This window comes from Fundulus heteroclitus, chromosome 21 (assembly GCF_011125445.2).
Source record: "Fundulus heteroclitus isolate FHET01 chromosome 21, MU-UCD_Fhet_4.1, whole genome shotgun sequence".
Lineage (NCBI taxonomy): Eukaryota > Metazoa > Chordata > Actinopteri > Cyprinodontiformes > Fundulidae > Fundulus > Fundulus heteroclitus.
Genome location: NC_046381.1, coordinates 24993150 through 25020747, shown reverse-complemented (window position 1 = coordinate 25020747; position 27598 = coordinate 24993150). Strand labels below are relative to the sequence as shown.

The 27598-nt window shown below is 44.8% G+C and overlaps 1 protein-coding gene across 4 annotated transcripts in view; it reads left to right on the top strand.

Moving 5' to 3' along the window:
* The first annotated feature begins 16917 nt into the window (after positions 1-16917).
* The window catches only part of vopp1 (VOPP1 WW domain binding protein), a 72640-nt gene continuing 61959 nt past the window's right edge, over positions 16918-27598 (top strand). For 2 of the 4 annotated variants that reach the window (XM_036125149.1, XM_036125153.1), the window contains exon 1: positions 17257-17469. In XM_036125149.1, coding sequence (XP_035981042.1) covers positions 17374-17469 — 96 coding nt within the window. In that variant the 5' untranslated portion in view covers positions 17257-17373. The other 2 variants (XM_036125151.1, XM_036125152.1) reach the window with 2 other exon arrangements.

Here is a 27598-nt window from a genome sequence, read left to right as displayed (position 1 = left end):
ACGGGGTAATCAGAGCTCTGATATATGATGGAGCTTGATTATTAAGGGCTTTATACGCTAGAAGAAGAATTTTAAATTCTATTCTTGATTTAACAGATAGCCAATGAAGGGAAGCTTAAATTGGATAAATATGATCCCTCTTGTTGATTTTCATCAGAACTCTTGCTGCAGCATTTTGGATCAGCTGAAGTCTTTGAACTGCATTTTGTGGACTTCCTGAGAGTAAAGAATTACAATAGTCCAGCCTTGAAGTAACAAATGCATGGACCAGTTTTTCAGCATCGCTCCTGGACAGAATGTTTCTAATTTTGACGATATTCCTGAGGTGAAAAAAGGAAACTCTGGAAACCTGTTTAATATGGGATTTAAATGACATGTCTTGGTAAAAAAAAACACCAATATTTTTTACTTTATTACCAGAGGCCAAGTTAATGTCATCCAGATTAAGTGATTGATTAAGAAGTTTATTTTTTGAGGACTCTGGTCCAAACATTACAACTTCTGTCTTGTCAGAATTTAAGTGGAGGAAATTTAAAGTCATCCAGCTTTTGATGTCATCAAGACATGACTGCAGTCGAAGTAATTGATTGGATTTATCAGGATTTATGGACAAATATAGCTGAGTGTCATCAGTATAACAGTGGAAAATAATGCCATGCTGTCTGATAATTTTGCTAATTGGAAGCATATATATATATATATATATAGTATACTATATATATATATATATATATATATATATAGTAAAGAGAATTGGTCCAAGGACTGAACCCTGCGGTACTCCACAGGTGACCCTAGAGTTTGAGGAAGATTTATTATTAACATGAACAAACTGGAATCTGTCCGACAAATAAGATTTAAACCAGCCTAATGCTTTCCCCTTAATCCCTACAGTATGCTCAAGTCTTTGTAGCAGAATATTGTGATCAATACTGCGACCACAAGTGTCATACTGCTTTTATACATCTCTTCCCCTTCCATCGTGATTAAAGATATAAAATTGCGATTTCAATCATTTATATAGACTTATTTATATATCCACTCCAGAAAATAGTTCTAATCTTCCATCTCTGTTGTCAAGCATCAAAACTTATCAGTCAAGAGAAGTGTCCACTGAGACAGGATATATGGTCTTATTCACATAAGAATTTGCAGCAATTGCTTGCAGGGTTCCCACAGGTCATGGAAATTTTGTAATATCCTAGATTTTCAGGAACAGTCAGGAAATTTGTTAATTTTTGGGGCAAAGTCATGGATATCAGGGATTTTTGTTTTAGCAGTTTAAAATTGTCTTGCCAAAATAAATTAATGCAAATATATTTCCACACAAAATTGGTGTATATCTGGTTATTAGCTTTACTGCTTGCTTGAGCAGTTGTGTTTAACCAAACTTTCAAATACAATGACCATTTATTCATCTCCCACTCTAAAAAGTAAAAGATGCTTAAATGCTACGAGGGTCCTTTGAAATCTTTGGTCAGTTAGTTTATTGCACCATTCATAGTTGGTCATGGAAGTAAAAAAAAATTGTCTGGGAAAGTAATGCAATTTTACATTTAAATTAACTTGGGAACCCTCTAGAGGTGTGAACCTACACTGGTCTCATGGTTCGGTTCGGTTATGATTATCATGTCATTGATTCGGTTCAATTCGATATCGCAATGCATTTCAATCTGAAAAACTCACACAGACAGAAAAGGCAATTAGAAGAATTTTATTGATACAATATTTTAAGAGTTTGGCGCTCAGACCTCGGCAGGAAAAATTCACGCTGAATTATACTTGAATATGCATTAGCAGGCGTATGAGAATAGGGATATTTCCCCCCGGGTCTGAAACTGGTGGTGGAGTGGAGATAAGCAAAGTTTTGTTCAGTCCATATGATGATCTGTTTGAGCTAGATGTCCAACTTGATAAACACAGGTTTGCATGAACTGTCCATGATGAGCAAGCATGAAGCGACTGTGGAGAGAAAAAAACTCCCCCTTGGGAAGAAACCTCTGGCAGAACCAGGCTCAGCATGGCGGTCTTCTGCCGGACCGTTTTAAGGAGTGACTGGGAATTCCATGAGAGTCCAGGAGGAATTACACTCTGATAGTGACGAGGTTAAAGGAGGACCGTAGGAAAGCCAGGCGGAGCTTGCTACGATGGTGGAGAAGGGGATGGAGGTGGGTTGAAACCGGTCGACAGAGTCCAAACCGGACACGCGCAGCCACTGCTTGCTCGCTGAGGAGAAGGCCGAGATGAGGATGTGGAGTTCTTTTTAAGATGAACCCAGGATGCTGATTGGCTTTGAGGAGGAGCAGTTCAAAGCTGATTGCCTTGCGTCGGAGGCGGATGAGTCCCTGATTGATGGAGGTAGGCAATAGAGTTTCTTCAGTCTGAATTTTCGCTTAAGCTGCATTTCAATCTGAAAAACTCACACAGAAAGAAAAGGCAATTAGAAGAATTTTATTGATACAATATTTTAAGAGTTTGGCGCTCAGACCTCGGCAGGAAAAATTCACGCTCAATTATACTTGAATATGCATTAGCAGGCGTATGAGAATAGGGATATTTCCCCCCCAAAATTGCCGAGGTCGAGCCCGGTGCGTCTGCATGGTTGAAAGACAATGAGACTTGGATTAAACTAAAAACAGAGACAAGTAGGATGAGCTATAGAGGAAACGTGCTGCGAAGGCTTACCAAACAGGGCCGGTTGCCGCGAAGGCCTACCAAAGTTGAGTGAGATGAATGGGGAGATGAGGTGAGGTGTATGGTAAGGTGCATGAATAGAGATGGTCGGTCTCAGGATGATACTTGGAACTGAAAGGCTTGCAAAGGGGAATGTCTGAAGCGAAATACGACATTAGTGCAATGGTTCTTGCGCTTGCCGAAAAGCAGGCTGAGAGATGATTTGGAGTTGCTGTTTAAGGTGAACACTGGATGATGGGGCTTCGAGGAGGTGTGGCTTGAAGCAAATGCTCCATCGGAGGCGGACAAGCCTCTGGTTGAATGGAAGTAAGCAAGAGTTCTTCGGTTGTATTTCCGCTTTAGCATCATTTCAAACTAAAGACTCACAAAGAGAGAAAAGCGATAGGAATTTATTGATACAATTGTTTAAACTTTGGCGCTCGGACCTCGGCAGGAACATAAACGGCGATTTATACTTTAACATAGATAAGGAGATGTATGAGAATAGGGAAATTACCCCCCAAAAATGCCGAGGTCCAGGCCAGAGCGTCAGCAAGTTCAGAAGGCAGAGAGAAGGATGAGTAATGAAGGAGAAAAGATGTGAAAGCTTAGCAAAGAGGGCCATTGCCGCAAAGGCTTACCAGAATTAAACAAGATGAATGGAAAGATGAGGTGAGGTTGATGGAGAGGTGGAAAGTGAGGTGAATGGTCAGTTTTGGGCTGATGCACGTGATGAATGAATAATCATGGCAGGGAGCAAGGCGGGCAGCATGCAGGGGACATGGGAGGGAACACACAGGGAGCATGGCCGGAAATATGGCAGGGAACACACAGGGAGCATGGCCGGAAATATGGCAGGGAACACACAGGAGCATGGCAGAGAACGCAGGTGGTATGGCAGAGAACGCAGGGAGCATGGCAGAGAACGCAGGGAGCATGGCAGAGAACGCATGGCAGAGAACGCATGGCAGAGAACGCAGGGAGTATGGCAGAGAACGCAGGGAGTATGGCAGAGAACGCATGGCAGAGAACGCAGGGAGTATGGCAGAGAACGCATGGCAGAGAACGCAGGGAGCATGGCAGAGAACGCAGGGAACACACAGGGAGCATGGCAGAACGCAGGGAGCATGGCAAAGAACGCAGGGAGCATGGCAGAGAACGCAGGGAGCATGGAAGGAAACATGGCAAGGAGCATGGAAGGAAACATGGCAAGGAGCATAGAAGGAAACATGGCAAGGAGCATAGAAGGAAACATGGCAAGGAGCATAGAAGGAAACACATGGCAAGGAGCATAGAAGGAAACACATGGCAAGGAGCATGGAAGGAAACACATGGCAAGGAGCATGGAAGGAAACACATGGCAAGGAGCATGGAAGGAAACACATGGCAAGGAGCATGGAAGGAAACACATGGCAGGGCAGGCCGCATGGCAGGAAACACATGGCAGGAAACATGGCAGGGCTGGCCGCATGGCAGGGAGGAGGGCGTTGCAGGGAGCGTAGAAGGAAACATGGCAAGGAGCATAGAAGGAAACACATGGCAAGGAGCATAGAAGGAAACACATGGCAGGGCAGGCCGCGTGGAAGGAAACACATGGCAGGAAACATGGCAGGGCAGGCCGCATGCCAGGGAGGAGGGCGTTGCAGGGAGCGTAGAAGGAAACACATGGCAAGGAGCATAGAAGGAAACACATGGCAAGGAGCATTGAAGGAAACACATGGCAAGGAGCATTGAAGGAAACACGGCAAGGAGCATTGAAGGAAACATGGCAAGGAGCATGGAAGGAAACACATGGCAAGGAGCATAGAAGGAAACACATGGCAAGGAGCATAGAAGGAAACACGGCAAGGAGCATGGAAGGAAACACATGGCAGGGCAGGCCGCGTTGCAGGGAGCGTATAAGGAAACACGGCAAGGAGCATAGAAGGAAACACGGCAAGGAGCATAGAAGGAAACATGGCAAAGAGTATGGCAGGGAACACACAGGGAGCATCCTCAATTTTCAATTTTACTTAAAAAGTTATGTATGCGTGTGCGCCTGTTCTGGAAGTCGCAGTGACAAAAACAGACATTCCAGTTTAAGTTTCATGGGACTAAAGCCTGTTTATGCCATTAAGAAAATGAAATTCTGTCAAATCAATTTTGTTTTAAAGAAATGTTAATTTAAAAGCAGTGCTCATTCATCAGTGTATAATGCTACCCTGGAGACGCGTGCATCAACCGTCACCGAGTCCGCTGTTGAAGACGATCATCCATTTATAATCACGCGTAACAACACAGAAAAATTGTAATTTGACCATCGGGTGCGGAAGGGTTGCCATCTCTCCCTGTTTGTCCCGATTAATAACCTGTCCCGGGAAATGTATCCACTCTTTGAAAGGCTACTTGAATGTAGTTCAAACCGTGTAGCGCGTGTGCGGCAGAGAGGGAGAGAGCGAGACCTTGCGTGTGTGAGCTAGTGTGCCTCAAGAAGCGCATGTAACTTGCATGCGCATGTAAGACGCGTATGTAAGAATGTTTAATTACTCGTGTCTCGGCTCCCTCTGCCAGTATATGCTACCGCGACAAAGCACATACGCGATAAATTACATCAGAAAAGCGTCAGTACATTATAACCAGTTATGGTCTATTACTGAACCAATATCGAATTGTCCTTGTTTGCATCGTGGTGCTTCGACGAAACGATTAATTTCGACACCCCTAGAGCCCTCTGCTTCTCTATACTTCACAAGCTAAACTGAACATTCGCCCTACTCCATCTTCATACTCAATGGAATTACTGCCATGTGGCTTTGAGTAAGCGGAACATTCATGTCAGACATGCATGCTAGCGGTGAAAAGTATGAGTAAGATCCTCATCCAATCAGAAATAAATAAAAGTTAAATCAGATGTAGCTGTTGTAAAATGACATTTATATAGGTGCTATTTTGTGTCACAATGTGATAATTATTCTTTGTTTCATAATGTGATACTGACCCTTTTTATATTATATCCTTATTTTAGAGCTGCCAGGACTGGTGTCTTCCCTCAAAACAGTCCTAAACAAAATGGAAGATTCACCTTCATCTTCCATGACTTCCAGCCAAAGCGAATCACCGCACACTGGCTGTCACATTGGCAGGGAAGAGGACATGGTATGATTTCAAACCAATCCTTGTCTTTGTTATGATTGGGTGCAATAAGCCTACACACAAAAAAATCTTACAATAAATCTTACTAATCTTACGTACGTGAAGGTACAGTTTGTGTTAAAACACTTGAAACCAAGACACGTGCCAACCTTCCCTATAGAGAAGTGTTCTTAATTTACCTTTTGTCTTTATCTGCTTGTGTGTTTTCACAGGTGTCATTGGGCAACCCAACAGTGAGAGTTCCAAAAACACCTCTATCAGAGGCTAAGTGGGAGGAGGATGTCCCTCTTCACACAGGAACTGGCCACATTGGTGTTTGGCAGGGAAACTTTGGCCAAGGCAACCCTCACAGGGAAAGGAAAAAAAGGCGAGCTTAAGGAGCAGCTTGACCCAGAAAAAACAAACACAATTATAGGTACAGTAATGTAATAGTTATGAACCCAAATCCATTGTCATGATTCATTGACAAATCCATTATCATCAATGATTCTATTTCAATGTTATACATCATGTTTTAATTCATGCCCTCTTTCCTGTTTTCACAGATGCAGTAAGGGGGCGATTCCCCAACACTGAGGTGGCAGAGATCCGGGCCCTTCTACGAAGGAAGTGCAACAATGAGAGCTACAAGGCCTCTAGTAATTCAAGTCAGAGCTAGATGTGCATTGTGTAATAAGTTGTTTGCCGTTGTTCTGTTCCCGGCATTTCAGAGAAAGGTGACAGTTCAAGGTTCCTCCTTTTGCCAATAACTGCTTTTGTATGTTACTTTTGTGGTAATAATAAAGATCCTTTTCTGAAATGCAATGTGTATTCTGTTGATTTAATGCACTTGAACTGAATTGTAATATAATACACTTGTTGTGTAATAGCAACATTCATGCCTATGTATAACAAAATGGGGATAAAAGTGCAGATAAAATATACTTCAAACAATTTGTTTCTACCTTACACTATAATAACATTGCACTGAAAGTACGTGTCTATGATGTTTAGGTTGTAATTGAAATTCACTTCAAAAACATTATTGTCACAGTGGGACTCTTTAAAAGCACTAAATATAGTTAGGAAGTGCATTTGTAGATCACTCAAAATATTACAGAGGCATACTAAATTACCTGTTTGTAGTAATTTAAAGTATGATAGCAGTATGCACAAAATGTATTTAAACACAACTATAATTTGCGCTGCAATGCCTTTTAAGTGTATTTCTATTAGAATGGCGATACAATGCAATTGTACTGTAAGTGTGCCTAATTGCTCATGAATCTTAATTTTCATTAGTGTATTTTAGTGTACTTAAAGTTTAGAAAAAGTTGTTCCATTTTAGTATAGTATTTACACTTGAAGTGTAGTCAAATAGATGTTAAGTTGAAGTTAATACATAATTTAATACACTTAACTATACTAGGATTTTACGAAAATAGTACAAAATGTAGAAAATAGACTTAGTACACTTTATTAAAGTATATTTTTAACAGAATTATTTTTCACCTGGGACCCGTTAACGACCTTTGAAACAATGCTATGCTGACATGTTTGGGTGTGTTTAACGGTTGTAACAAATTTAATTTCCAAGGTTTTATACATCAATGGGACATTAATGTTTCTGTTGTCCAGATTGCTCAATACGACATAATAAAGCTTAAAAGTCTTTCTAAGGAGCGGCAAATGCTCCCACTAGCAATAGCAGCATATTAGCTCCCTGGATAATTTACGGCTACTACCTAGTAAACATAACTATGGCATTTAAACCTAATGCTGGTCTTTGTCTCGCTCCGCCATCATTTTGAATGTGCTACAAGAGTTATTACAGCAATAATAGGGAGTATTAATGTCGAGTTAATGTTTTTTTTGTGTAACTTAAAGGCACACTCAAGCAACTGTAGACAATGGCCACAGGAGGTGCCACGACGAGTCATTTCTGGTCGATCGTCCACTACAGCGCCCTCTAGCTTCCTAAGTTACCGATTTGAGTCTGAATTATTTCCTGGAGAAATAATCATATTAATAAAAATCTATTTTCTTATAGGTTGATGATTTTTAATTTAAATGTTATTGCCTCAAATATTGTTTGCCTAACTAAGATTTGCATTGTGAATGGGTTGAAACTCATATCAAATGTTATCAAATGCTAGTTAAACCAATTTAACCTCATTCCACATTCTTTAAGATGAATTTTGGTTCTCTAACTTTGATCTGCAGTGAACCACAAGAATGATTCACTGAAATCATCAGACGGTAGAAAGGATACTGCATTGGGGATATAAATCAAACATTAACATGCAGGGTGTGATAAAGACTCCTGATCATCTAGACGGACCAAATCATCTTCAAGGCGACAGTCATCCATCAACTGGGCACTGCAGCTGCCAGATCTCAGACCAGCACCATAAATCACTTCCCTTCTGTTCACATTACATAACTACGGTATTTCATGCTGCTACAGTCAAATAAGCATTAGTTTGTTTTCTTTCGTTTTCTTATGGAGCAGACCATAATGGGTTTAATCCCACTGTCATTGGGCCTGCATATTGAAATTCAAGCCTTTACACGTTCATTATAACTGAAAAAACTCGGGCATGGGAAAAGTTCGGAGAGGCCATGGAGAAAGAGGCTCATGCAGAAAATGAGGAGTAATTAGAGAAGAAACAGGGAGGGGAGGATTTACAATCCATGAGACCAGGTTCTTAACCCCATTAGGGCTGATTTCTGCATCTGGATATGGAGCCCAAGAGAAGTGAAAATTCTCTAAATGTCTGTTTTGTCTTTGGAGATGCTAATTCAATCAATCCTTGTTTTCACTGTTCTTCATGGCACTGTAGCTACCCCAACTTTCCACTGGAAGACACTTTGGACGCTAAAACATTTGTATGTGTTTAAAGCATAAAACAGCTTATATCTGCCAGATACAAGCAGGACAATGAGTAACACTTCAACAGACCTACATAACATGTGGAGAGGCATCAGGACCATCACAGACTATGAGCACAGCAGCTCAGCAATGACCCAGCTCTCCCAGGCACTTTTAATTCAATTCAATTCAATTCCATTTTATTTATATAGCGCCAAATCATGAAACATGTCATCTCAAGGCACTTTACAAAGTCAAGTTCAATCATATTATACAGATTGGGTCAGATTATACAGATTGGTCAAAAATGTCCTATATAAGGAAACCAGTTGATTGCATCAAAGTCCCGACAAGCAGCATTCACTCCTGGGGAAGCGTAGAGCCACAGGAAGAGTCATCTGCATTGTACATGGCTTTGCTGCAATCCCTCATACTGAGCAAGCATGAAGCGACAGTGGGAAGAAAAACCACCCATTAACGGGAAGGAAAAACCTCCGGCAGAACCGGGCTCAGTATGAACGGTCATCTGCCTCGACCGACTGGGGTTACAGAAGACAGAACAGAGACACAACAAGAGAAACAAAAAAGCACAGAAGCACACATTGATCTAGTAATCTGTTCTACATTAGATGGTAGTAACGAGTGAGCCGTCTTCTCTGGATGATGTCACAGTTAACAGAACGCCAGACCAGGTGTACCTACTATGAAGAGAAAAGAGAGAGAACAGAAAGTTAAAGCAGAAATGACAACACATAATGCATAATTGAAGAACAGTAGAACTCAATAGAGTGAGAAAATTAGATCCTGATATACTCCAGTAGCCTAAGCCTATAGCAGTAAAACTATAAAGGTAGCTGAGAGTAACATGAGCCACTAGTTATAATTTTTGTCAAAAAGAAAAGTTTTAAGCCTAGTCTTAAAAGTAGACAGGGTGTCTGCCTCACGGACCAAAACTGGGAGTTGGTTCCACAGGAGAGGAGCCTGATAGCTAAAGGATCTGCCTCCCATTCTACTTTTAGAGACTCCAGGAACCACCAGCAGACCTGCAGTCTGAGAGCAGCTTCTTTGCATGATTTGACTTCCCAAGCAGCAGAAGGTCTGAACATCTTCCACACCAAAAGGAGCAACACCAGCCCCTGATCCTGCAAAGATCAATATCAACAAGGTTGTAGGTCCAGACATGGTGTCAGGTCAGACACTAAAATCATGTACCGACCAACTAACAGGGGTTTTTCTAGACATCATTAACCTCTCCCTGCAGCTCTCCATGGTCCCCGCCTGCCTGAAATCCTCCACTATTGTGCATGTGCCCCCCCCCTAAAAAAAACAATCATCACCTGCCTCAATGTCTACTTTCCTTTTGCTCTGACCAGTCATCATGAAGCAGGGGTGCCAATTTATGGTTTTGCTGGTGGGTGCTCATGCTTGCACACACAGTCATTGTTAGAAAGAGGTGGCCATTCTCCCTGAGTGCTCAGGAATCTCTGTGGGTGCTCCGACCCTGAAGCACCCACAGAAATGCTTCCCATGTCATGAAGTGCTTTGAGAGGATCCTCCTGAAATAAATCAAGGGTGCCATCCTGCCTGGACAGCCTGCAGTTCATCTACGGGGAGAGTCATTCCACAGAGGATGCTGTCTCATTATGAACTCCACACGGCTCTGACTCCTCTCCAGCATCCCAACACTTATGTTGAGGTGCTATTCATGGACTTCAGCTCAGCCTTAAACAGTGTGCTCCCAGACATTCTGGCTCTGAAGCTCCACAACCTGGGATTATCTGCACAACTCTGCTCCTGGATCTTCCTCACCAACAGGCCCCAGGTGGTGAGGATAGGGAAACTCACATCTGCCCCACAGATCCTCAACACTGTAATTCCCAAGGGTTGAGTCCTCAGCCCTGCTCTCTTCACCCATAACAACGGCTCTTATTTCCCAGGAAATTTATATTCTGCTGCTAATAAACTTTTATAGATCCACGATCTATAAAGCATTTTGTGCCTCAGTGTGACTGTGTGGAATGGGAGCTCCACAGTAAATGGGAGGAAGGATTTAACATGGAGGGGGGGGGCACCACAGGGGATTGTGGGATGCCGTCTACAAGATCTAGAGATGGTCTATGCTGCAAGAGTCCAGAAAAGGGCCAGACGTATTGCCACAGATCCCACCCGTCCAGCCAATGCACTGTCCCACTTCCATCATGTAAACGATTCAGGAACATTACAGTGGCTTGCAACAGTGTTCATACCCGTTGAACTTTTCCACATATTGTTACATTATAACCACAAACATAAATAAATTGTATTGGAATCTTAAGTGAAAGACCAACGCAAAGTGGTATACAATTATGAAGGAAAGAAAATTATACATGATTTAAAAAAAAAATTTGCAGTGTGGAAAATTATTCACCCCCCTTTTCTCTGAATGCAACCAATTTCCTTCAGAAGTTGCCTGATGATTGTTGATGACTGAATAGAGTCCACCCTTGTGTAATCTAATCTCATCTCAAATACAGCTTCTCTGTGAAGGCCTCAGAGGCTGGTTAAGAGAATATTGGGGAGCATACAGCATTATGAAGTCCAAGAAACACCAGAAAGATCAGGTATAAAGTTGTGGAGAAGTTAAAAGCAGTTTAAGCCTGAGTGGCACTGGGGAGTAAACTCTCGTCGTCTGCGTAACCAGTAACCAGAGTAAAGAATCCCTCTATGCCGAAACTAGCCTTGTGGTTTTTTTTCTCAGCTGTTGCAGGAAACTGACTCCAGACGGCACGGAGCAGCCTCCCGCCTGCAGCTGGCACAGGACCCATTTTTCCAACCTGTGAGCAAAAGCTGAGCTGAAATCATCTGCCGCAACCGGGTCAAAGACTCGCATGAAGGACCCCGTAGCCGCCTGCTCCAACCAAGAAGTTTCGGCTAGCCCATAGCTGCCTACTAGCCGCATGTCGCTGATCATAAAATCAACCTTCACCCTGTCACTGCATGAAAAGTGAGATTTTCGTCCCCGTAAACTACCGCAGATCTCCCTCATTTTCGGCAGTTAACGACAATTTGCAACCCGCGCTTGTCACCGTTTGTCAGTGCCACAAATTGTCGGAACCGGACTATGACGTATGTGGAGAGCGATCAGCTGTACTAATGGACCTAATTAGCATATGAATGCAGCGAACCCGCGCGGCTGGCCAGGTCTGGCTTGAATAACCTACTCAGTATTGGCTGAAACCACTATTTCAAACAAGTAAAATCGCTCGTGATTGGCAGCAAAACCACACGTGGCCAGGCCAGGCTTGAATAAAATCGCTCGTGATTGGTTGGCATATATATATATATATATATATTTATTCATATATATTTATTCATATATATATTTATTCATATATATATTTATTTATTCATATTATGCTGTATATTCATGTTATCCTACACTACTACACTATTATTAGGCTACCATCAAGGACATGAATGAATTTATACAGGAAATGAACATTTGCGAGGAAGATGTTTATGCAAAGAAAGAGCTTTATTAAAACAAACACAACTATATACAACGCAAGGATCTGCCCACACATACGTATCCAAAAACTACAACTCCGTGAACTGTCCGTTTGCCTCCTCGGGGTTGGAGGTAACTGGCGGCGTTCTTTCCGAGGCAGGTCCATTGTGCAGACGCCTACTGTGCGTGGCTCTGTACTTCGGCGTCGCCTCTAACCGGGACTGCAGCTTCACACAGAGTTCAGAGAAATCCAGCCTACGCAATGACGGCGGCCGTACAATCCATCCAGTGAGTGCTAATTCCCTCACTGCCTTTGCAAGCAATATTCCAAAGACTTTATTCTCCTTGAGGAAATGGACTGGTGTCCTCCGTGACAACTTCTTACAGTATGTGGTTTGTCCAAAATGTATGACAGTTTACATGCTTACTGAAACCTACGAGCTCAGACGGGATGGCACAAAGGTTTGTAAGACTTGTGGTCACATACCATTCTACAATCACCCACAGCTAAAGTCTGCATTAAGGAAGAAATGTGACTCTGTCTTGCTAAGAAAGGCGAAACCTCCCCCTGCAACACTGATTTGCGTTTGTATAGCTCACAGCATTTTCATTTACATGTTAAAGCCTCCCCTAGAATTAGGAGGAGGGGGGTCATGGGGGTACCACTGCCTACGAAAGCCCACGTCAATTTCTGACAATTCATGGCAGTTTTCGGTGTTGCCTGCAAATTACCGTGAACAGCCGTTAACCTGAACTTCCACGACAATATACAGTGCCGCATAGTAACGAAAATCACACTTTTCATGCAGTGTGTTTCAACTGCTTCCAACTGGATGCCCAAAATTAACTGAACTCACACAGAGGCACCGACAAGTTTGGCAGAGAAATAAACAGGGAAAGTTAAATGGTCCCCTCCATGGGCTGCCACCTTACCGTGGCAGCCCAGGGACACCTAGGATCATTGAGTGTCCCAATGATCCTATGAGCTATGCTGCCAGGGGCTTTAAGCCCCTAGTAGGGTCACCCAAGGCAGACAGATCCTAGGTGAGGGACCAAACAAAGAGCAGCCCAAAAAGCCCCTTATGACGACCAACATAAATGGATTTTGTGTTCCCTTGCCCGGACGCGGGTCACTTGGGCCCTACTCTGGAGCCAGGCCTGGAGGTGGGGCACGTTGGCGAGCGTCTGGTGGCCGGGCTTTTGCCCATGTGGAGCCCAGCCGGGCTCAGCCCGAAGAGGTGACATGGGTCCCCCTTCCGATGGGCTCACCACCTATGGGAGGGTCAAAGGGGTCAGGTGCATTGTGACTCCGGAAGCAGTCGATGTTTACCGGCAGTCGAAGCGGCAGGCGGCTCGGCTGGTCGCCGAGGCAAAAACTCGGGCGTGGGAAGAGTTCGGAGAGGCCATGGAGTAAGACTTCTGTATGGCTTTGAAGCAATTCTGGTCCACTATCCGGCATCTCGGGAGGGGGAAGCAGTGCAGCACCAACACTGTTTATAGTGGGGGTGGTGTGCTGCTGATTTCGACTCGGGATGTCCTGTTTCGGTGGGCGGAATACTTCTAACCTCCTTAATCCCACCAACACGTCTTCCATTGCGGAAGCAGAGCCTGAGGACTCTGGGTCGGGTTCTCCCATCTCTGGTGCTGAGGTTGCCAAGGTTGTTAAAAAGCTCCTCGGTGGCAAGGCTCCGGGGGTGGATGAGAGTCGCCCTGAGTACCTTAAGGCTCTGGATGTTGTGGGGCTGTGTTGGTTAACGCTTTGCAACATTGCGTAGACATCGGGGGCAGTTCCCCTGGATTGGCAGACTGGGGTGGTGGTCCCCCTATTTAAAGAGGGGGACCGGAGGGTGTGTTCCAACAGAATCACACTGAGAAACAGTCTAATTCAACAGAATCATACAGAGGAATCACACTCTTAAGCCTCCCTTGTAAGGTCTATTCAGGGGTTCTGGAAAGGAGGGTCCGTCGGATAGTCGAATCTCAGATTCAGAAACAGCAGTGTGGTTTTCGTCCTGGCCGTGGAACACTGGATCAGCTCTTCACCCTCAGCAGGATCCTGGAGAGGGCATGGGAATTTGCCCAACCAGTCTACATGTGTTTTGTGGATCTGGAGAAGGCATTCGACCGTGCCCCCTGAGGGATCCTGTGGGGGGTACTCCGGGAGTATGGAGTACCGGGCCTTTTAATAAGGGCTGTCAGGTCTCTGTATGACCGGTGTCAGAGTCTGGTCCGCATTGCCGGCAGTAAGTCGGATTCGTTTCCGGTGAGAGTTGGACTCCGCCAAGGTTGCCCTTTGTCACGGATTCTGTTCATAACTTTTATGGACAGAATTTCCAGGCGCAGCCAAGGTGTTGAGGGGATTCGTTTTGGTGGCCTTAGGATTGCGTCTCTATTTGCAGATGACGTGGTCCTGTTGGCTTCATCAGGGCGTGAGCTACAGCTCTCACTAGAGCGGTTCGCAGCCCAGTGCAAAGCGGCCGGAAAATCAGTGCCTCCAAATCCGAGACCATGGTCTTGAACCGGAAAATTGTAGAGTGCTTCCTCCGGGTTGGGGAGGATGTACTGCCCCTAGTGGAGGAGTTCAAGTATCTTGGGGTCTTGTTCACGAATGAGGGGAAGATGGAGTGGGAGATCGACAGGCAGATTGGTGCAGTGTCTGCTGTGAAGCAGGCGCTGTACCGATCCGTTGTGGTGAAGAAAGAGCTGAGCCAAAAGACAAAGCTCTCGATTTACCGGTCGATCTACGTTCCTACCCTCATCTATGGTCACGACCCAAAGCTCGTGACCGAAAGAACGAGATCCCGGATACAAGCGGCCGAAATTAGTTTTCTCCGTAGTGTGTCTGGGCTCTAGGGTGAGAGATAGGGTGAGGAACTCAGTCATCTGGGGAGGACTCAGAGTAGAGCCACTGCTCCTCCACGTCGAGAGGAGCCAGTTGAGGTGGCTCGGGCATCTGGTTAGGATGCCTCCTGGATGCCCCCCTGGTGAGGTGTTCCGGGCACGTCCCACCGGAGGAGGCCCAGGGGAAGACCCAGGACACGCTGGAGGGACTATGTCTCCAGGCTGGCCTGGGAACGCCTTGGGATTCCCCCGGAGGAGCTGGCTCAAGTGGCTGGGGAGAGGGACGTCTGGGCCTCCCTACTGAAGCTGCTACCCCCGCGACCCGACCCCGGATAAGCGGAAGAAAACGCACGGACGGACGGACAGAAGTTAAGTGGTTTATTTAGAAATTTAATGCGTTTTCACTGTGTTTTTAAACACGTGGAGCTAACAGATATAGCTCCCGCTAGCTTCTTTGAAATCATGCCATGCTGATGTAATTCGAGTGTGTTTTTACGGTTATAACAAACGTTATCTCCACAAGGGTTTTATACATTGATGGGATATTGATGTTTGCGTTTTCCAGTATACTCATTACGATCAAAATAAATCCGGAGCTTTTTAAAATTAGGGCCGAATGTCCGCTAGCTAATGCTATTAGCTTCCAGATAACGTTAGTTCTTCCCGAATATGCGACTGTGGTTCGTTTCAAACATAATGTTTCTTTCGTTTTGCTCCACCATCGTTCGATAGTGCTAAGAGTGTTATTACCTCAATAATATGGAACATTAATGTCAATTTAATTGTGCTTTTGTATAACTTTAGCCCTAACTGATTTCAGCGACTGATCAACGACCCCTAGTTTCCCAGAGGTATAGTTGCATTAATAAAATGAAGCGCTCCTAAAGTTTACTGAGCAACTTAGTCTTTAAAATGTTATTTTTGTCAAATAATGTTAACTCAGGATTTGCATTGTGAATGGGTTGAAACACATACCAAATGTTGTTCTGAATTTGTTAAGCTAATTTAACCTCAATCCACTTTCTTTAAAATTAACTTTGGTTTTTTAACTCAGATCTGCAGTGAACCAGGATTCAGTAAATCATCTTGATGATGGTGATCAACCATTTTATTCTGTCTTTTTGTTTCTTTGCGTGGACATAGTTCCTTAGCTTCTTTTTGTCTTCATTTTGTGTAGTGGTTTTAGTTAAGTTTCACTAGCCTTGTAGAGAGGATTTATTGATTGAGATATAGTGTTAATTCATATAAACAGCGTTCTATAGTGGTGTTCTCAGGATGTTCATTTTATTTCTGATATATCTGCCTTTGGGCTGATATTCACCGGACAATACCTAACAGACAGAGTTATTTATTAAACATTAAATAACTTTAGACAGTGTGTAATAGCACAACAAGGTGCTTTGGTCAGACGAGACCAAAATGTAACTTTTTGGCCAAAATGCAAAACACTGTGTGGCAGAGAACAAACGCTTCTCTTCGGCAGGGGCAGGGAAGATGGTCGGAGTTGATGAGAAGATGGATGGAGCCAAATACAGGGCAATTTTGAAAGAAAACCTGCTGGAGTCTTTAAAAGACTTGAGACTGGGGCGGAGGTTCACCTTCCAGCAGGACAACAACCTTAAAATAAAACCAGGGCTACAATGGAACGGTTTAAAACATATGGCCTAGTCAAAGGTGAGCTGTTGTGCAAAGAATGGGCAAAGATTTCAGTCATTGTATGCGTATGTGCAAAGCTGGAAGAGACATACCCTAAAAGACTTGCAGCTGGAATTGCAGCAAAACTGAGGGGGACTGAATACTTTTGCACAATGCCCTTTTCAGTTTTTTTTATTTGTAAAAATAGAGATCATGCTTCACAATCAGTCAAAGGGTGTCAGAAAGGGGCGTGGCATGAACACACACACACACACACACACACACACACACACACACACACACACACACACACACACACACACACACACACAGCTCCTCCTTCCGCCATTAGTCCCAGTCTGGCCGTCACTCAGCTCCACTTGGTTCGGTCCGCTGTGTTTTGCAAAGCTTTGAGTCTGGAAGCGGCTGGAGCTGCCGTGGCCTGGACAGCGGGAGGATGGAACCGACACAGTGACACAAAGGAGTGTCTCCTCTTCCTCCTCCTCCTCCTCCTCCGCAGCAGCAGCAGCAGCGGCGGCGGAACTCGGCTGCTGCTCTCCTCCCGACAGGCGGAGATATGAGGAACTCGCTGGCTGGCGGTGTTGCCGTGACATTGTGGCTGCTGGTAGAGGTGAGCGCTGTCTGCCATTGTAGCGATGCTCCTGCAGCTCCGGCCCGGCCGGCGGGCTGTCAGAGGGCTAATGCCGGCTGGTGTGCGCCACCGTGGGTCTCGCCGCCCAGCTCTGCCTCTGGGATGCCCGACGGAGCTCTGAGGCTGGCTGTGGTGATCAGAGGGCTGATCGCCACATTTAACGTGAAGCTAGAACAATGCCACGGTTGTTCAGTTTGGGTAAGAATCAGACCAATCTTAGCCGTCAGGGTTAGATGTCTCGTTGTCTGTCATGTGAGCCCATCATGTGGAGAACCAATCCTTCCCATGGCATTGTTAGGCAGGAGAAGCTACCTGCCATCCTTTGTCTTCTTGTTCCGCTCCACCAGAGCTCCTCAGTAGGTCACTGGGCTTGTAGGCCACCCTCACTCTGAGGAGAAAGGCTCTTAATATGTTCACCAAGTATTTGGGGTTTACAGTTAAGGGCAACAGTCAGTTTGATAGACTTCCAGAAATATATGCACACACCTGATATTTGCCAAGATGCTGGTGGGCATAGAGTATTTAGAGCATTGTAGGGGAAAAAGAGGGAACTGTAATGTTTGGTTTGTGCTACTCTCTTTGTAATGGTATATTGTAATCTACATGGTTTCACTATACCCCACAGCTCTGGTTTAATCTCTGATCTGCATCTGATATGTGTCATATTATCCTGATTGGCAAGCATCCTCCTTTCCTGACCTATACCACATAGATATATTTTAGTAATCATGTAATCTATCGAATAATAATATGCATTCTTTGTGTTGAAGCCCTCAGAATTGGTGCTTCTTTAACGGTTAGTCTTTACTGGTCACTTCCATCAGAACCTGGGCAACAACTCAAGAAGTAATCTGGTTTCAAAATAAGACTCTTACAATTCACAATATAGGTGAATCGTGAAATAGTAATTTCTTAATTAAGAAACGTTTAATTTTTCAATGTCTTGCAAAGAAAATGTATTTAACAACTGTAACAAATTATTTTATTCGAAGTTAGAAAAAAAAGTTAGGACACCCCTAAATGCTGGTCCATTTAGTAGAAATAACTTCAGTGAGAGGCCTCTTCCACCATTCTCTGACATCTGACAGAAAGACGTTTGCCCAACTCTTCACTGTTTCTTGCATGTACAGCCCGTTTCCCGGGGAGAAGCACAGGGAAGCTTTCTCCCTTGATCTTAATGAGTTCAAGGGAGAAAGCTTGCAATTTGGCTCAGGACTTTTGTAATTCTCAGTCAGCCCCTGGTAGATTTAGAGGTTCGGATCATTGCCATATTGCATATTCCTGCTTCGGCTCTCATTTCTCACATTTTCTTCAAGCATCATCTTAACATTCATGGTGGGTTCTATGATGGGGACCTGGCTGCCTCCAGCTCTGTGCTTCACAGCTAGTATGAGGTTGTGTTCCTTGAATGCTGGATTTAGTTTGTGGCAATCAAGCAAGAATATGTGATCACACGCATATTCTGTAAAAAGTAATTTGCTTGCAGCAGCACAAAGAAAGATATGTGCTTGGATATGAAACGTAATGCCCTTCTGAAATCATTGAACATTTATCTGATTTTTACACTTGTGTGTACAAGCTAGATTTGACTGATTGACTAAAAGATGTTTTTTATTGTATATTGAGTATCTTTTCTGACAAAATGCAGACTTCAACCAAGCTAAAATTTGATAAGTATAAAACAATTCTGAAAATTATTGTTTAATTGTTATCAGACTTTTACAACAATAATTAGGGGGTTGTAATTATTTAAACCCTCAACTAAACACTGTTTAAACACAACAGTTCTGTCTCTGAATATTCTAGGATTGTAATAATACAAATAATTAATAATTAACAAATAATAATTCAAATTCGACACTCATACTAAGAAAAATACTCAATATGGATGCCATTTTCAGTACTGCAACAATGTTTTTGAAGGCACACGATTCTTTCTGGTTAAAACAAAACATACAATGAAGTACTATGACAATATTTTAACGTTCTTAACTAGGGCAAGACCAATATGGATAATTCAGAAATGTCATCAGGGACAAAAATAATAATTGTAAACCAAAATAAATCAGGTTTCAAAACAAACTTGGATCTCCTGCATACAAAAAATGTTTATAGTGTAAACAAGGATTTGGTCCTGTCATGTTTTTGTGAGGAACCCGAACACAACCACACACAGAGTTCTGTTTTGTGAGTTTTATTGAAGATGAAGAAGACCAGAGTTCAGACCAGATGGAAGCAGGAGGCTGTTAGTGGCTGAGGCTGGCAAGCGAGATGGAGACGGAGCATGGAGGCAGCAGGAGCAGCAACACAGCAGAGTGGAGACTTGGAACTAGAACTTGACAGCAGCACGGCAGAGTAGAGACTTGGAACCAGAACTAGACCAGCAGAATTAAGCAGCGTGACTGAATGAATACTTGCTGGACCGGAGTGAGAGCAGAACCAGAACCACAGCAGGCGGACGGACGGAGATGAAGGGAACCTGGGCTGGTAATGAAAAGGTAAGGCGAGCAGTCAAGAGCACAGGTAAACAGACGAGCCGACAGGGAAGGGCAAACTGAGGGAGGTTTAAATAGTGAAGCTGACAGGTGGATTGAGTCCTGGCTTGATTAGTGGCTGGCAGGTGTAGATGATTGCTGAGGTGGAGAGGAGACTGGGGTGTATGGAGGGTGAAAAGAGCCCTGAATATGTGCGTGGTGCAGCAGACAAAGCTGCACCATGACATTACCCCCCCCTTAAGGCCGGCTCCCAGACGGCCAAAACAACACAACAAAAAACGACCCACCCAGGGTGGGTGGTGGGAGGCTAGGATGGGGGGCCGGAGTAAAACCAAAAACTACCCGAACAGGGCAAACGTAGGCAAACAAGAAAACTTCTAACTACGCTGGCAGGCAAAAACCTAGGAAACGAAGGGGGAACTAGAGGGTGTACTAACACGCCAGAAAAACAGAAAAATCTGAACACCAGGGAAACAGAGAAACTAGGAGGACTCAGGAGAACTAGCACAACAGGGAAACTAGGGGAAGTCAAAACAGAAACTACAGAAGGCTAAAACCAAACAAAACTAAGAAACACGAGAACCAGAAAGAAACAAGGAGCATAAAAACAATTAATAACTAGGGAGCTCAAGAACCTTATGAGCGCCGGACCTAATTGAGCGCTGGGAAAGCGCAGAAACCTATAAAAGAAAGGACTAGAGATGAGACAGGAGCTAGGGAACTAAAGCAGGAACTAGAGAATTAAAGCAAAAACTAAAAACTAAAGCAGAGCTGGAAAACCAAAAGCAGAACAAAACTAAAGAACTCTAAGAAAAATAAAAAAATCATTAATAGCTCTGAAGCTAAGGGATGCTAAGAAACTCAAACTAAGGCTGAACCAGGACAAATAAACAAAAGGCACTGGGCCTTAAGGGCGCAGGCAGTGACGGCTGTGAGGAGACCAACAGCGGCTAGGCCATAAAGAGTGGTCGTGGAGGACTGCCAGGACGTGGCAGGCGGCGGAGCAATAGCGCCCGATCGAAACCTCGAGGAGGGCGGCCCCGACGGCGGGACAGCCAAGTCAAAAACGGGCGTCGCGGCGGACGACCCCGACGAGGCAAAGTCAGATTCAGGCGTCGCGGAGGGCGACCCCGACGAGGCAGGGTCAGATTCGGGCGTCGCGGAGAGCGACCCCGACGAGGCAGAACTAAAAGCGGGCGTCGTGGAGGGCGACCCCGACGAGGCAAAGTCAGACACGGACGTCGCGGTGGGCGAACCCGGCGGTGAAGTAGCAGAGTCTGATGTGGCCAGCGGTGGAAAAGTACCCTGGAGGACAGGCGGCTACCTACTAAGGGCAGCGCAAGGCCACAGGCTATGGAGGTCACAGGACTAGAGGCTACGGAGGTCACAGGGCTACAAGCTACGGGGCTACAGACCACAGGGCTACAAGGTACAGAGACCACAAGGCTACAAGGTACAGAGACCACAGGGCTACAAGGTACAGAGACCACAGGGCTACAAGGGACAGAGACCACAGGGCTACAAGGGACAGAGACCACAGGGCTACAAGGGACAGAGACCACAGGGCTACAAGGGACAGAGACCACAGGGCTACAAGGGACAGAGACCACAGGGCTACAAGGGACAGAGACCACAGGGCTACATGGTTCAGGAGACGCCTGGCTACATGGTTCAGGAGACGCCTGGCTACAGGCTTCAGGAGACGCCTGGCTACAGGCTTCAGGAGACGCCTGGCTACAGGCTTCAGGAGACGCCTGGCTACAGGCTTCAGGAAACGCCTGGCTACAGGCTTCAGGAAACGCCTGGCTACATGGTTCGGAAGGCGCCTGGATGCAGAAAACTAGTGGTGCTAAACTATAGGCTTCTGGGGAGCCCAGGGTACAGACTACCGACGGGACTGGGCTACAGGCTTCAGGAGGCGCCTGGCTACAGGCTTCAGAAGACGCCTGGCTACAGGCTTCAGAAGGCGCCTGGCTACAGGCTTCAGAAGGCGGCGTTCCCTCCTGGGTCACCACGTCGCAGGAAGGCGGCGGACCCACGTCGGACGCCGGGCTGACGTGCTCTGCACCCACGTCGGACGCCGGGCTGGCGTGCTCTGCACCCACGTCGGACGCCGGGCTGGCGTGCTCTGCACCCACGTCGGACGTCGGGCTGGCGTGCTCTGCACCCTCGTCGGACGCCGGGCTGGCGTGCTCTGCACCCACGTCGGACGCCGGGCTGGCGTGCTCTGCACCCACGTCGGACGCCAGGCTGGCATCGACCAGATCCTCGGCAGCAGGCTCTTCTGATGCAGCCCCTGAAGCAGGATCAGGGCTTTCTGTGGCCGACTGGGAGAGAACTAAATCTTCAACTGCAGGCTGAGCAGGATCTGGTTCTCTTGCTGCAGGCTGAGCAGGATCTGGTTTTCTTGCTGCTGGCCGAGCAGGATCTGGATCTTCGGCTCCGGTGGGTAGACCGAGGAACAGGTCATCCCTGTCCCCATAGAAAAAATCCCACACCTGAGACTCGTCGACCTGAGGAGCTTCGACCGGACTCTCCTGATCGACAAACATTGCAGCCACACCCGTTCGAACCACCAAGGGAACTGAGGTGGCTTTGGACCCGGTCAGAGTGACTGCGGCAGCTGCCTCAGGCAGGATCTCAGGGAGCACTGTGCCGGCGAGCTCGCCGTCTGCGCCGGGAGGGACCGGGCGGCAAGGGAGTGGCTGCTACTGCCAACGAGGAAGCAGGGGTTGCAGAAAAGACAGCAGCAGCGGCAGCAGTGGTGAGAGCCGGATCATCGACAGGCACCGCGGTAGAATCAGGAGCGGGTGGAGTTGTAGCAGTGGAGATAGCAGCCGTGATTGACAGGCTGGTGGGCGGAACGAAAACCACAGCTGCGGTGGCATCAGCGCTGGAAACAGCCGCGGTGAAGGGAGGTCTGGGAGGAGGTGGCCGGCTGAAGAGCTGGGCGACTGCAGCCCGTTGGTTCCAGTCGAGCTCCTCTTATAGCTCCGGAAACTTGAAAAACGGTAGGAGCTCCTCTTTGCTCTTCAGCAGATTCCGCACCTGAGTCACCGCACTCATCCGCCTCCAAGGTGGACTGAGCGTGGCGATGACATTCAGACAATCCTGGACCTGTTCCATGAGGAGCCCCACGTTCTCCTGGAGAACATGCTCCGCTGAGCTACGGTCCGGGAGCGGGGCAAGATCCATCTTGCCAGTTCCTGTATGGAATCTCTGTGTGGGTGTCGGGTTCTTGTGTTCGGCTCCCTCTGTCATGTTTTTGTGAGGAACCCGAACACAACCACACACAGAGTTCTGTTTTGTGAGTTTTATTGAAGATGAAGAAGACCAGAGTTCAGACCAGATGGAAGCAGGAGGCTGTTAGTGGCTGAGGCTGGCAAGCGGGATGGAGACGGAGCATGGAGGCAGCAGGAGCAGCAACACAGCAGAGTGGAGACTTGGAACTAGAACTTGACAGCAGCACGGCAGAGTAGAGACTTGGAACCAGAACTAGACCAGCAGAATTAAGCAGCGTGACTGAATGAATACTTGCTGGACCGGAGTGAGAGCAGAACCAGAACCACAGCAGGCGGACGGACGGAGATGAAGGGAACCTGGGCTGGTAATGAAAAGGTAAGGCGAGCAGTCAAGAGCACAGGTAAACAGACGAGCCGACAGGGAAGGGCAAACTGAGGGAGGTTTAAATAGTGAAGCTGACAGGTGGATTGAGTCCTGGCTTGATTAGTGGCTGGCAGGTGTAGATGATTGCTGAGGTGGAGAGGAGACGGGGGTGTATGGAGTGTGAAAAGAGCCCTGAATATGTGCGTGGTGCAGCAGACAAAGCTGCACCATGACAGGTCCATGGAAATATATTCAGCAGCAGCCCTGTACAATTACTGCTTTTCTGATAAATGTGCATTATATTTTCTTTTGTGATCCACTTCAGCAGCTGGGTAGGTTGTTACAGTTTCCTACTTTCTCTGCCTTAGTTGTCAGCTTCATGTTGGCTGTAACCAGACCCTGTTATTATTAGCCATATTATGCCTTTACATGTAAGCGATGGAGTCGCGGGGTGTCACACTGCTTTGCATGGTTACTTTAATATCTAGTAGTCTCCTGAGCCGACAGCTGATGAACATTTTCCTGCATTAACTTGTACCGCTGTAGAACAGAGTGTTGCATGGTGAAGAACTGTGCACCTGAGATGTGCATCTCGACAGGAGAGTTTAGACAGACATACGTAGCACCGTCGTTGGCTTGTCTGTATCCATCAAGCTAATATTTAACCAGGCAGTATTAGCTTATTTCATTTGGAAGGTTTACTACTACACTGTTGCAGGTACAGGAGCTTTACTGACCTTTTAAGTTTCTCTGAAAAACATCAGTCTCATAGCGTTGGCTTACAGCGTTAACTTGGAGAGTTAGCATGTGTTTTTGTTCAGCATTTCGTTATTTTTTCCATTCACCTGCCTCATAAACAAACTCAGAACAATGCTATTGTGTTTTCCTTGTTAACTAGAGTGGATTGCATATGTTATTTTTCTGGCTGTATTCGCCATGTTAGCAGAGTTTAAAACCTGCAGCAGCTGGTGATTATTATGTTCAGGTAAATATGCAGGGTGGAGTGGAGGGGCATAGTCTCTTGTTGCATTCCATTTGCCTTGGAAATCAAAAATAGGAGCTGGGATTGGGGTAAACCCGAATAGATAGCGTTCCAGTTAACAGTCTGAGAAATCAGCAGTCCAAAATAAAAACAAAAATACAAAATGTTAGGATGTCAATATGGCAACGGTCAGGAAAGCTGTTGTTATGTTCGTAGTACATTTTACAAACATCGTTTAAAGCTGTACTTTCCACATTCAAACACCTTTTTAATTTGCTTGATTCAGAGTCGCAGCCGCTACATGTAACATTGATTTTTGACGCGCTCTTACAACCGTGTCTTGCAAAATAAACATGTTTCAACAGCATACTGTTGTTGATGCGATGATCTGCCATATTGGCCTTAAAACAGTTCTTTGACTTTCCAAGGGGAAAGCAGCCATTGCAGTTGATTTTTCCGACCGGAAGCTGGGATTTTCAAGTTCCCACTGCAAATGAAATGCAGTATGTGTTATCACAGCACTGCTGCCGGAAGAAGTGCCACAATTTGGACAAATGTGAATGGATCATCTGGACCCGAGTGTCTTTGAATAATTATTTTTTATACTATCGATTATATCGAAATGCAGATTATTTTGCTAACTCTAGGTTACAGTCATGATTTTACATGGTTTTACTATTTTTATTTAACAACACTTGGTTTTCCTTAACAAGATAAGAATGAATGCAGACCTGTGAATGGGCACATAGAGAGATGTATATCATGCACAAGCATTATGTTAGATATCATGGACATATTACCCATAAGTCCCACCCTGATACCCAGGGTAGGAGTTTCTGCATGGAGTTTGCATGTTCTTCCTGTGCATGCGTGGGTTCTCTCCGGGTATTCCGGTTTCCTCCCACAGTCCAAAAACATGACTGTTAGGTTAATTGGTCTTAATCTAAATTCTCCTTAGGTGTGAGTGTGTGTTTGTCCTGTTTGTCTCCGTGTTGCCCTGTGATAGACTGGTGACCTGTCCAGGATGCAGCCTGCCTCTCACCCTAGCTGTCTATAAACACCAGCACCCCTTGCGACCCCACAAGGGATAGACGTGTTAGAAGATGGATGGATATTTCCTTGTTACTGGAAGGACTTAAACTGGGAACATTTAAAAAAAATTCTGATTATAGATGCGTAAGTTGAATATGTGTTTGGAAAAATCTGGAAAGTGGACCACATAATTCTACTGTGAGTTAAAAGTGGGTAAATTATCACAGGTGACAGGCCAACATGTTTACTGTTCAATGTTATATCATTGATAGTTTTACAGTTCCTAACTGTTACAGTTCTACATGTAGGGGAGAAAAGAGCAAATTAATGTGAATCATTTATATTTAATTTAATATGAAGACTATGCCCTGTGAATTGAAGCATGTTTTAATGTGCGTTATAATTTATAAGTTAGTTAACAGACATGGAGAATGATACTGTGAAAAGATTTTCATTCACATGTTCTGCTTCATATACTGCAGCAGCATTCATGTGTGCTCACTATACATCCCATCACACTTTAAAGCTGTGCAAATAAGTTAGTTATGTGACTCACCCCAATCTGTGGCTGCAGTTAACATCATTTATTCTAATATATAATATTTAGCCACTTTGTGACCTTTATCTCTGAAAGTCTTTATGGGTTTGTACTCAAGGAACACACATCATGATTAGATGTTTCCAGACATAATCTCTCATGGCTTTAAGCATACATGGAACGTTATAGACATTACAGTTAATTCAGATGCATTTTGCTTGTTTGTTTTTACAAATATATATATATATATATATATATATATATATATATATATATTAGGGCTGTCAGTGTTAACGGGTTATTAATGCGTTAACTTTGTTAGACGGCGACAATTTCTTTGTCGTGTGTTAATCGCGTGCCAAGACACACACACTGTTCCCTAATGGTTTTTTCCTCGCAGCGCTCTCCGGGCTATGTTTCTTTTACCCTCCCCGCTTTCCGTAGTTCCAAGAATGCTAGAGACTGTAGCAAAACAGACTGTTGACTAGTCCGCTTATTTCATGCGATTTTGGGCTTCTTTTTTCTAAAGTCGCTTGTAAATTTCATGAGTCGCAGGTTGCGTTTTTTTTGGGCTTGTTTCTAAAGCGAAATCACTTATTTGGGCTCTAAAATAAGTGACGATAAACACGAGTTATTTAGAGACCTGTTTGCACTACAGACACTTTGAGGATAATCAGCTGAAATATCCCTCCGGCTCATCACGCGCTGGAGCACATCCTCCTCTAGACTGACATAGGAGCAGAGGGGAGTAAAGGCAGAGGGAGCAGCTCTGCCTGTATTTTCTGCAGTTTACAGTTGCAATAACTGATAACTGCTGAAAGTAAATTACGCGATGCAGATCACCATTTTGAGCAGAGATTAGTCCTGAAGATGAGTTTTTACATGCTGATAACATTGCAGAAACCCAACCTATAAACCATACTTTAATGCTTATTAATTTGTTGTCTCTGTATTTGACAAACTAAGGGTGAATCACATTGCTAAATGAAGTACTCTGGAGTTACAGTGTCAGCAAATGCAAGCTGTGCTAAACAGTTGTCTTTCAAGGGTATTAAGCTGTTGCCCCAGTTGCAAGGAAAGTGTAAGACTCAAATGACCTGCAAGTTTAAAATGTTTTTCCAGGCTTTAAAAAAAACTGTGTATGAATGTGGATGTAAACAGCAGGAAAAAATATACAAAGAAATTATTGTTGTTGGTGTGAATATATATGTATATATATATATTTTTTCCTTTTTGAATATAAATATATATATATATATATATATATATATATATATATATATATATATATATATATATACCAAATGTTTATCAACAAATACATTTAATTTCACAACTTTTCCTATAATGATAGGTTTTAAGATTAGTTTTAGTAATGGACCTTAAGTGGAAATTTAATTGAAGAAACTCTATTACCTACTTCCATCCAATCAGAGACTCATTCACCTCTGACGCAGGCAAATCAGCTTTGAACTGCTCCTCCACGAAGCCAATCAGCGGGGATCATCTTAAAAGAACTTCAAATCCACATCTCAGCCTTCTCCCCAGCAAGCAAGCAGTGGCTGCGCAATGTCTGATTTGGACTCTGATGACTTGATTCAAGAGATAATAACTTATCCTCAAATCCTCCTGCTCATAGGAATGCTGTCTAACCGCACATCCATCCTCTCCGAC